The sequence below is a fragment of the Mesoplodon bidens genome (genome assembly GCF_964165515.1).
Source record: "Mesoplodon bidens genome assembly, chromosome: 4".
NCBI classification, from domain to species: Eukaryota; Metazoa; Chordata; class Mammalia; order Artiodactyla; family Ziphiidae; genus Mesoplodon; species Mesoplodon bidens.
The window spans coordinates 172,165,263-172,177,547 of NC_138160.1; the positions used below are offsets into that span (position 1 = coordinate 172,165,263).

Here is a 12,285-nt window from a genome sequence, read left to right on the forward strand (position 1 = left end):
CTTATCCTTCTCATCCTGGAACTGTAGATTAAAGTGCTACATAAACATAGAATGCTTTGCTATTGATGCTAAATGCTAAATGATGCTAAATGAATGCTAAATGATGTTTTAGACCTTATTGTTCTATATTAATGTATAAGCTTACACTTTATTTCATAGCAATCATCACAAATATAAAGAAATCAAACATTCCTTTGATGACTCATTACATATTTCTCTCTCCCTCAAGACTATAGGCTCCCTTAAGGCAAAGTCTTCCCTGGCCATTTCCTGAGTAACCCAGACTGCAGCAAGGAGATTGGCATATATCAAGGGACTGAAAATATTTGTGGAATTAGTGAATAGAATAGTGGGCAGGATTAGTAGAGGTCTTCTAAATATTGATTGACTTAAAATATAAAAGTGTTTTAAGCCTTTTAATATAGAGACTTTGACTCCTAGAGCTCACGAGAACATATAATACTTTGGACTTTTCTTTCCCTTCACTTTTTTCCCTTCTCGTCCCTCTTCTTCCCTTCCCTTCTCTCTTCCTCCCTCCCTTCCTTCCTTCCTTCCCTTCTTTCTTTTGTCTTTTTCCTTCTCTTTCTCCTTACACCAGTTACTTCCCCTCCACCTATCTTCTCTCCCTGTCCCCCTTCCTTCTTTCTTTTCTTTCTTAGAATTGACAAAACAAACAAACAAACAAAAAAACCCTCCAAGTGACTATACTAAATCTTTGGCACTTCAAAAATCCTTCTTTGTTTTTTCCTGTCACTAAAAGATAATTCTGGTCAACACATATTTCACTTATCTTTTCTTTTTCTTTTTTTTTCTTTTTTTTGCGGTACGCGGGTCTCTCCCGTTGCGGAGCACAGGCTCCGGACGCGCGGGCTCAGCGGCCATGGCTCAGGGGCCCAGCCGCTCCGCGGCATGTGGGATCTTCCTGGACCAGGGCATGAACCTGTGTCCCCTGCATCGGCAGGCGGACTCTCAACCACTGCGCCACCAGGGAAGCCCTATCTTTTCTTTTTTTCATTCATTCATTCCACAGATATTTAACAAGCACTGAGAACACCAGGAATTGAGACTACAAGACAAGTCTCCTAACAGTACTTAAAAGATATATAATTTTCTGTACATAGGCTTTATGAACTCAAGAGTAATCCTTTCATAGAATCTGAAAATACTGTGTATGTAAACATCATGCCCTGGAATTATAAAGTCAGATTCCCATCAGAAGATGAAAGTGTCCAGGTCAAAGTTGTCTCCAAAATGTTTTGATAGAGGCAATTTATCTTCTGAGCAGTTGTTGGCAAGGGTCCATAAAGAAGCTGTTTTATTATGGCCTGTGGAATTTAAAGTAATGTCAGTGATGGCATTTAGGTTTGAAGGCTCTGAACCTGCCCCTCATTTATCCCTGAACTTAATCCACTCTGTATTCTGTGTGTTGATTTTCTTTATCCAGTAAAGAAACCTGCCTTCACTCTTACTCCATAGATGCCACAAGTCCTTCTCACGGCTTTTCTAACAGCGGCTTTGAAGTCTTTGTTTCTCAAGCTGTAGATAACAGGGTTCAGCAGTGGGGTGACCACAGTATAGAAGACAGAAATAATCTTGTTGATTTCTGGTGACACGTGGAGACTGGGGCAAACATACATGGATACTGTGGTTCCACAGTAGATAGTGACAACAGCCAAATGGGAGCCACATGTAGCAAAGGTCTTCACTCGGCCAGAGGCTGAAGGAATTCTCACTATGGAGGGCACAATAAAAACACAGGACACAAGTGTAAGAAAAAAGCAAATGCATAGCACAGCAGTTGACAGGGTAAAGATGACCATCTCGGTGATATAAACATTGGAACATGAGGGCTGCATGAGGGGAGGGAGGTCACAGAAGAAATGATTGATCTGGTCGGGCCCACAAAAATCCAACTTGGAAATCATCAAGGAGGGCAAGAATCCTGTGCTGATCCCTGTCAACCAGGAGATTGCCACCAACTTGGTGCATATCTCAGGACTCATCAGGAAAGAGTAGTGCAGTGGGCTACAGATGGCCAGATACCAGCCACAAGCCATCATGGCCAGAAGAAAGCACTTGGTAACCCTGAAGAACACAAAGAATTAGAGCTGTGCTATACAGTCAGGGAAGGAGATGGCTTGGTCCTGGGAGAGCAGGTTGGCTAGGAGAAGGGGCACAATTATGGATGTATACCAGATCTCCAGAAAGGAGAAGTGTTTGAGGAATGTGTACATAGGTGAGCGCAGCCACTGGTCCTGGCTCACCCCTGTAATAATGACAATATTCCCTGTGACTGTGAGGAAGTAGATGAACAAGAAAATGGCAAAGAGCAACGTCCACCACTCAAGAACATTCTGGAATCCTAGCAGCTGAAACTCAGTAACAATGGACACATTTTGGGACTCCGTTGCCTGTAGAGGAGAAAAACATTCTGGAAAAGCACTGTACATAAGGCATAAAAATATAACTAATGATGTTTGGAACTTCAGAGACTAATTTTTTAAAATTAGTTCAGATCTTTATGTACTGCATTTTAGAGGAGCAAATGTATAATTCCAACTTGCTTTTAAAAAATACATTTTGATATCAGAAGCTGAATATGGATATTAGGTTTTGGAAAGAACTTCAGCAAATTCCATTTGTTGGATTCTCTGACCTCTACAAGTGGTCTTAGGTCCAAAGACAGAGGCCAAAAAGGACTCCGATTGAAAGCAAACTTAGAAACCAAGAGTAACAACAAAGTTTTAAAAAAAGTCAAGCACATAAGGGAGCAAATACCTTCCTTTCCTCATAATTGGCTTCTTTGAAAAAGAAGTCAGATGCAGCATAAATCCTAAGATATCTTGGGAAAGCTTATTCATTCTCCCCTCAAACAATATTTAAGGATAACCTGCTCTTCGCATGCATGTGTTTGCATGTGCGTGTATGTGAAGCCCTGTGCTGAGATAACCTGTACCTCCATCGTTGTACTTTCTTGCCCAGTTAGATACCATGCTCAGCCATTCTGATCACTCACTCCTTCCTGTATACATTCAACAATAAATCTTTCCTTTGCTTTCATTTAAGTCATTGTCAAACCCATTTCTGGTTAGTCAACCTCCATCTGCCCTACATGAACTTCCATCCAGTAAAGGAGGTAACAGACAGCAATGTAGCCATTTTAAAATTCACAACCAGTAAATTCCAGTGTTTCCTTACTGCTTGGAGCAACCATTCTACATTTCCTTCATCTAATCACTTTCCATTCTTCTCAATGATTGTTTCATAATGTTCTTCTCATTTCAAACTTCCAACACTTCCTTGCTGTGTATCTATACCCTCAGCAAAATATCTATTGTACTATTAAACAGCAACAACAAATCCAGAAAAACAAAACTGAAATCCTCCAATGGGAATATCCAGACCCTCAGGCTACTAATATCCCCAACTACTTACCATTAGTTCCTGTGCATCTATTTGTCCAGGTTAAGGGAAATCCCTCCACATGTGCTTCCGGTGTTACACCCTCTCACATAGTTGAAGGTATTGCAGGTACTACACCCTCCTATGCCCCTGAATAAATAATGGGCCCCTCTCTGTTGCATCATTTCCTCAGCATGTCAACAGGCTGGCTCACTCCCTTTTAAAATGACACAACAGAGAAAAAAAAGGTCTTGTTGTTATTCTGTTCTTCTGCATTTTTCTGCTCATTTTTACTCCTTCCCTTCTTGAAAGTGTTCTGTCTCCTAGCTGCCTGTATTCCCACTTGAATCCACTGAATTATGTTTTCCCTCTCCACTACACCAAAATCACTCTGCTGGACCATTGCCTTTCAATCATCCATCCTCATTCCTAATCGTCCTGATTTGTTGTCAGCATTGCACAGTTGATTCCTCCCTCTTCCTGGATCTACTCTTGTCAATCAACGTGCATGACTACATGCTCTTTGAGTTCAACTGCAGGCTTGTCTTTTCACATTTTATCCATTTCTTCTTCTAGCAGCTCTACATCCTCCAACCTGCATATGTATGACCTCGGGGCTGAATACCTCTCAATCTACCTCACTTCCCTCATGGTTTCATGCAGTCTTTTGACTTTAAATGTCATCACTTGGCTTTCAACACCCTAAAGTGTGAATCAAACTTGAATATAAGACTCATGTAAACAACTCCCTATTTGAAATGCATACTGACACATTTAATCAGCATCTGAAACAACACAAACTATCCTGCATTCCTGCCTCACCCACCAGCCTCCCCTTAGCAAGTCTCTTCCTATGTCATTGGGTCCCTCCATCCTCCCACTTGCTCAGGCCAGAAACCTGGAATTTGATTCTTGTTTCTCTCACACCCAGTATCTGATTTCTTACGCAAATTGCCTGGCTCCACCTGAAAATATATCCAGAAGCTGATCACCATTTAACAACAACATTGCATCCTCCCTGGAAAAAAAAAAAGTTCCAACTCCTCTCACCTGGATTGTTCAATAGTCTCCTTGCAGCCCCTCCACATCCATCTGCCCTTCTTCAGTAAATACTCAGTAAAGCAGCTGGAATGAAGCTTTTAGAACAGAGCATGCCATTCCTCTGCTTAAAGCCCACTGCAACACCCAGCTTACACAAGGACTATAAATGTACTGTGAAATCTTCCTGATAAGTAAATAAAACAATGTGGCCAAACAATCAGCTTCTTCATGTCACAAATCCACTGTTCTGCTAATTCATTGTTTTTATTTTAGTTCTCTATTTTTGCTATGTTCTGTTTTCTCCTCTTGTACTTGGGTAAAATCACTGGGAATCTTATCTTCACTTGACAATGAAAAATCCAGAGAGAGTAAAAATGGTATTTTAGCAAAATCTATGCATTTGTTACCATATACTGAACTGTATGGTATGAAATTTCTTAAAGCTTTAGAAAGGGAAATATTGCCAAAGCCTTCAGTTTACCAGGCCCTACTTATTCTCTCTATGCACTGCCTCCCCAATCTCTTTCTCTATGTTCCTCCTTGCTCATTCTGCTCCAGACACTCTGTCTTCCTTAGTATTGTTCAAACTACACAGGTCTTGCCTCCTTTTCTATTCAACACATCCTAGTTTCCTGGGATATTGTCCCTGCACATTTCTAAATGGTTCATATATCATGTTCTTCCATTCTGCTTAGATACCACCTTCTCCATGATGCCTTCCCTGACTACTCTACCATCATTCTGGGAGCCTATGACATCAATTCAAGATAAATGTGTTGTGTGTATCCTGGTTCAAAGACAGAATATTCCAACAGTTCTGACTTGAAGCCATTGAATGAACAACTAAAGGATACTAGAATATTATTATTTAATAATAAAGATTGGGCTTCCCTGGTGGCGCAGTGGTTGAGAGTCCGCCTGCCGATGCAGGGGACACGGGTTCGTGCCCCGGTCTGGGAGGATCCCACATGCCGCAGAGCGGCTAGGCCCGTGAGCCATGGCTGCTGAGCCTGCGCGTCCGGAGCCTGTGCTCTGCAAGGGGGGAGGCCACAGCAGTGAGAGGCCCGCCTACCGCAAAAAAAAAAAGATTGATTCATCCTTTAAGCTCAAAGTAATTAAGGTAATTCTAACATTTGGAAATAATCAGTATTTAATTATTTCAATAGGTGGTGAGTTCCTCATTACAGAAAGTATTTAAGAAAAGTTGTTTCCTTGTGCACTTGAATTGCATTGTGGGAGGGATTCTGATTGATTGTTTGTTGATTGATTGATTGATTTGTTCAGAAAGAGAGATATGATGGAAGATTTCCTGAGACACAGCAATGCTCACAAATTCTCTTAGTAAAGTTACAAAGCCATTTTGGAAAATGATCCTTTTTTGCCTGCCTTTCTCTCATTTTTTGGTATGTATATTACCATGGGACTCAATCTAAAATAAACAATGAATAGATTAAAAAAAATTAAACATGGAGAACAATAAGGACCTAGTTTGGGAGCCCACAGGGAAAGCAAAACAGCATTGTATCATGAGACCAATTTATAAGGCATTTGGCCCAGTTTCCTAGTCATCTAAAATCTCTCCTATAATGCACATTCAAGTGCACAAGGAAACCAAACTCTACTAATCACCATTCTTTGCTTAAATACTTTCAGAAATAAGAAACTCACCTAATGAAATACTGATTATTTACTAATTATTTCCAAATGGTAGAATTACCTTAATTACATTGAGCTAAAAAAGAATTCTGATTCCTAAAATGCTGTGCTGAGTTTACTTCAGCACTAGAAAAACCAGTGTAACCTCAGATCTAATGCTGTAGCTTTATTATGCAAATTATATACATATGAAATTATGTGAAAATAAATATAATCTAGAATGTTATTGTCCTTATATGCAGTCTTTCCGGGAGTCAACTAAATGGCCTTTGGCATCTCAAGATTTCTTTTTTGGTTACTTTTTAGCTATTACAGTTGTATATGCTAAACAATTTAGGCAAGATAATTTAATTTGTTTCCAAGTAGATAGAGCATCAGCAAAGGCTAAAATTGCCTTGCCACAACAACCAAAATAACAGAATTTGTGTCATCAACACTAAAACACACGCCATTTGGATTTCCTTCTGAGAAATTTCGAGCCTCTCCACATGAACCTCCCCTACCTGTCAGTCTCCCCAGCATGAAGAGCCCTAAATCATGGATCCAGGATCTGCTTTGCTCTCTTGTAACCCAAATGCGGACTGTGCTTTTTTCTTGAGAGCAGGAATTTGCCGTATTTTGCTGGCGTTGGATGCTGCGTAAAGCAGACTTCTCCTTTCAATAACTCTGTGTTCTTGAGGACTTGGCTCTTCCAAGAATCCTGTCCCCCAGACATTCTTCTGTAATTTGTCAATCAAATAGTAAACAATGGAACCAACCTTCTGAGATTCAACTCTTCCCACTGAGGCTTAGGTGTCGGTAACACTCGGGATAGATGCAATTCTTACATTCTTTTGGAAGTATAATTTTAAAATTTAGCTTAAGGTCACTCCCAATGATATTTAACTAAAAATTAAATCAAATTAAATCAAATTAAGAAGTATCTTTTTTAAATCTAGCAAGCATGTAATTAGTGTGAGTGGCTACCCTGAGGACTGAATGTATGACAGCTGTTTTTTGTTGAATGGTATTTCTCCAACAAGCTTTAATTACAGGTGAGACTAAATTTTAAAAAATCATGACTGCAAATTCATTCATTCATTCAATTAAAGCAATCTGTACCCAAGCTCATTCTGAGTGTTAATCTGTCGATCTAACACAAAAATGTAATTTGAGAATTAGGAGATGAATTGGAAAAGAAAAAGTTCTTAACCCATCCATAATATAGCAGGATTAAAAAAAAAATTCAAGTGTATGGAAGTCTGTCTAATTAAGAAGACCAAATTTATTAATATTTCTAGTTAAATGAAGTTTGTCTTTTAATTTAAAATAAAATATTAAACGATTGAACAAATTAAACAAATTAAAGTTGCATTTATTTTGGATAGTTTTTGATGATCCATTTAGTCAGCAAATATGCATTTAGCACCTACTATGTGCTTGGGGCTCATCCATGCATTGGGATTCACCAGTGAATCACACAAACACTATAGCCTGATGAGGTAGGCTGGCATAATTCCTTATTTACTGATGTTTGATTTAATTAATATAATTAAAAATATATTCAAGATAATATGATTTCAAAATAATATGATTCATATATATATATTTTAGAAAACTTGGAGAAGAAAATACAGACAAAAATATATCTTTTTAAATGTTGATTGTACTGTCTCCCAGAATTAAACGTCTCATATCTTACCTTCCAAACTTTTTTGTGTGTGTCCCACATGTGGGGTAGTATAACTGCATTACTACTTATAGCCTATATCTTGGCATATGTGCAGGTAATTTTTTTAGCCTGTATCTTGTCCTTTTTTTTCAGATAATTTTACAGCTAATTTGCATCATAGGTCTTTTCTTGTGCTGTTGAATTTTGGAAAAATAATTAAATACCATTTATGGACTGCATGATAGTCCACTCTTTAGGGTAGGGTTTTTATATCTGATCCTAAATCCAGATCTTGTAATTCCTACATGTTTGCAGAAAGAATATGAGAGTTCTGATAGGACCTGCAGAGCACACCAGAAGCATCATCGAACACAAGACCTAGAACTAGAGGTAAGACAGGGCCCATTTCTACAAACCTGCATTTGCTCACATCTCGAATTTCTCACATTTAATATATGGATGTGGTTTACAACACCTCCTTCAGAGAGTGTTACAAACCTCACACAGGGCCTTGCATGTATTAATTTATTCCAGAAGCTATAGTGGCCCCTTACTCTATGCAGGCCCAGAGTGAAGGTACTTTGGAGTAAAATACGAATAAGATAACATTCTTGTCCTTGAACCCATCAAATCACTTAAAAAATTCTTAACATAAATTAATTTTGAATATAACATTACTGAATAAATCTACTTTTATTAACATGTACATGTGCTGATTGGAGCTCATATGCATGGGAAACAGGCCAAGGGCCAGCATTTTTCCCACTGCACTGATCAGTGTCTTAGAGACTTTCAGTGATCACTCACAGTCACAAGGAGACTTCTCTGCCCCAAACTTTCTCTGAATCCCCTCCATAGAAGCACCCCTTACATAGCCAGTGAAAGCTGAAGCTGTGTCTACAGAGGACAACCTTAAGCTCAGTGAATTATCAATATAGACTCAGGGGAACAGGAACAATAAAAATGCAGGATACAGCTGCTGAAATGGAAACCAACAGATAATGGAATACTACTCAGCCATAAAAAAGAATGAAATAATGCCGTTTATAGCAACATGGATGGACCTGGAAATTATCAGGCTAAGTAAGTCAGACAGAGAAAAACAAATACCATATGATATCACTTATACATAGAATCTAAAGTATATACAAATGAACTTATTTACAAAACAGAGATAGACTCACAGACATAGATAAACTTATGGTTATCCAAGGGGAAAGATGGAAAAAATTAGGAGTTTGAGGCTGGCAGATACAAACTACTACATATAAAATAGATAAACAATGTCTTACTGTACAGCACAGGGAACTATATTCAATATCCTGGAATAAACCATAATGGAAAATAATATAAAAAAGAATACATATGTATATACATATACATATATAGACACACATATGTATGTATAACTGAATCACTTTGCTGTACACCAGAAACTAACACAGCACTGTAAATCAACCATACTTCAATTAAAAAACAATAAAAAAGAGGAAAAACTGAGAAAAAAAACAACAACCAATAGAGATATTTTTAAAAACCACAAGCAGGAAGGAAAGTGCTGTGTCAGTTGCTTTTGAGGTTTGTGCTGGCTGTTTTTTTGTTGTTTTCATTACAGAGTGGGCTGAGCTTGGGGCTAGGAGATTATACATTCCCGAAGCTGAGGCAAAGGTGTGGTCAAGAGATCTGAGAACCTTGTTGAAAAAGATTCAGGCTAGGAAAGAAAATACGGATATCCTGGAGAGATGGTTCAGGAGCCCAAAGCCACGAAGTCAAAGTAGTTAGGAAAGGTGAGCAGGGAGGAATGGTCAGAGGAGGAGAATCCTGTAGTGTCAGAGAAGGCAGAACACACGTGAAGTGGAGTACTAGAGAAGGATGATGGCAAGGACTGAGGATATTAACTAAAAGATTTAGAACTATGCGATCTGCAAATGAATCAGAGAAAGGAGTCAGGGTAAGGATCCAGGAGTGGGTGCACCAAAATGTGGTTAAGATGTGTTTTATTCACCCCAGAAGAATGATCATGAGAAAACACAAATTTAATTTAGACCAATCCTATTAAATAAGAAAGTCTTCAGGAAGGCATTTCACATAGCATTTGTAAATACTGTGACATCTACTTATAATCCAGTCCACCACTTACCTGCACAAATGCACTGTAAGGAAAATTTGTTTTTTTAAGAACAATGGTACAGAGGTCATTCCTAGCCCCCCAGTGCTAGAGACAAAGCCGAGCTTAAATTCAGTGACCCTAGAACCAGTCAGGGAAGAAGTGCCATCTGATGTCAGCTCACCCACTCCATCTCACCCTCCTGAAAACCACTTTGACCCCCACATCCAAGGTCAGTGACCTTCCCTTAGCCTTTTAGGCACTAGGAAATCTGCATTCAAGTGAGCTGAGCTATTAATTCCTCCATACATTTGAGCAATAGGATGCTTTATTATGTCTCCAAATAACATAGAAATGTGTTCTAGCATCTTCAAGAGTCACAGCAATATAAGTCAAAGTCATATATGTAAAATGTAGAAAAATATGGATCTTACATTTGACATAATATAGTCACTGAAATGTTATCCCCCTTTAGCCTCTAGGATAAACTGTACTGATTCTGTTCATTCATTCCCACACTCACTTATTCAACAAGTATTCATTGGGTGTCTTTTGTGTCAGTTACTCTTCAAGTTACTAGGGATATAATATTGAAGAAAATAGAAAAAAAATGTCTCCTGCTTACATTCTAATTATCCATTTATTTAGCTATTTCTTCTCTTTTTCTTTAATTACATATAAATACTACATGCCAGAACCTGTATCAAATGTGTGACATCTATTAGCTTATTCAATCCTCTGAACAGCCCTGTAGGAGTGGCATTAACAATGTCCTCATATTTTAAAGGAAGTTTGGTACAGAAACTTGTCTAAAGCCCCTTATCTAGCAAGTGGCACAGTCTTCAGCCTGGGACCAGGGTCTGCTTTTCTATTGTTGAGACTTTTGCCCTTTTCCTTTCTTTTCTAAATTCACATCTTTGATGTTCTGCTCATAACTGTCTCTTCTTGTTCTCAAAGAATCTCTCTGTTTTAATTATCCACCTAACCTTTAGGTAGGCAACTTCAAAACCCTTTAGACCCTGCCCTCCACCAAAGCTCCAGGCCAAGCCCTGGGCCTTAGAATAAGGACCCACAAACCACACAGGAGCTGCAAGGACAAGAGTCATCTCTCCCTGCCTCCCACTGGGACCTTATCTTCTGCCGCTCATCCTCACCTCGAACACATACCAGCCTGCTTGGCTGCCTCATGTCCTGGGGCAAACCTGCTCCCTCCAGCAGCAGTTCATCTTGTGTACCCTGTGCCCTCTGACTGTTCTGCTTGATAGAGTCCCCTTCCTATGATCCGCCTGTAGTCACCCTTCAGTTATTAACTCAGAGACTCCCAAGGGCCCAACTCCAACCCCACAGGCTAGTTCAAAAGCCCTGTTATATTCTTGCAGCACTGGTGAGTGTCCTTTCTCCCAGGTATTAGTTTATACTTGTATGAGTTCTCCTGATGCATCTTAAGGTTCCCTTGAGAGCTGGGTCATTTGTCTCTTTCTTACCCTTGTGTCCGAGACTTGCAGTTTGTGCTGAGGAACACATATCAAAGGATTGAAGGATTTGCTACAGGCATGCCATGCCCATCATTGCTTCAAACTCAACAAAATGAAAATTACATTTTGTGCAGATGACAGACACTTTCCACATTTGTCTACTTTCTGGCTGACATAATGACCTCACCATATTCATCCCAAGTAGGGATCACATCCTTTCTGTCAAATTATCTCTCTTCTTCTATATCTTTCTCAGCCTTCACCACCTCACAGGTGCCACATATGCTTGAATTATTTCTTATAACCAATGCCTTAACCTACAGCTTTACCACCTCCAAGATATGCTTTGCAACAATCATAACATGTGTACAGTCATTATAGGACTCACTGCACTGGGCCAGGTATTTATTTAAATGCTTTGCATTGTTGTTGGGCTATAGACCCATCATTATTATACACACATTTTTTTTGGATCTCCCTATCAACCCATCTACCCAAATTTTTTATCATGGGCTAATTAACAGGCGGTAGAAAAAATAAAGTTTGGAAAAAAAAAACTTTAAGAAATCATTATGCCGTATAAGGATAAGAAGGTCATGGGGTAGTTAAGAAAATAATGGAGCTAAGCAATTCTCCAAATTTACTGACAGTGAAAACATGAGAATTCGGGTTCCAATAAGGTATACTATGAGGGATTCCGTTAGAAATGATCAGTTTCCTAGGAGGCTAGGGTAACTAGAATGTTAATTGTATCCTTGTGGTTGAGGGTGCCTGAGTTACAACTTTTCCCTGGGAGTAGCTCATCTGGACTCTGGCCAGCGGATAAAACCCATCTTGGGTCTGTTTCTCATGAGGCTGTGGGTTCTTCCCTTCTGCGCCAGACCACCAGGGGAGATAGCGCAGGCAGCTGGGGAAGGGAGCTCTGCTATCAGCAGGGCCAGGCGAGGCCCAGC

At 39.4% G+C, this 12,285-nt stretch overlaps 1 protein-coding gene across 1 annotated transcript; it reads right to left on the reverse strand.

Annotated features, from left to right (window-relative positions):
- Positions 1-1,436: 1,436 nt before the first annotated feature.
- OR11L1 (olfactory receptor family 11 subfamily L member 1) lies at positions 1,437-2,962 on the reverse strand (the record flags this gene model as incomplete). Its single annotated transcript, XM_081232681.1, is given in 3 exon segments — positions 1,437-2,102; positions 2,106-2,411; positions 2,957-2,962. Coding segments are annotated over 3 exon segments (978 nt in total).
- Positions 2,963-12,285: the final 9,323 nt, after the last annotated feature.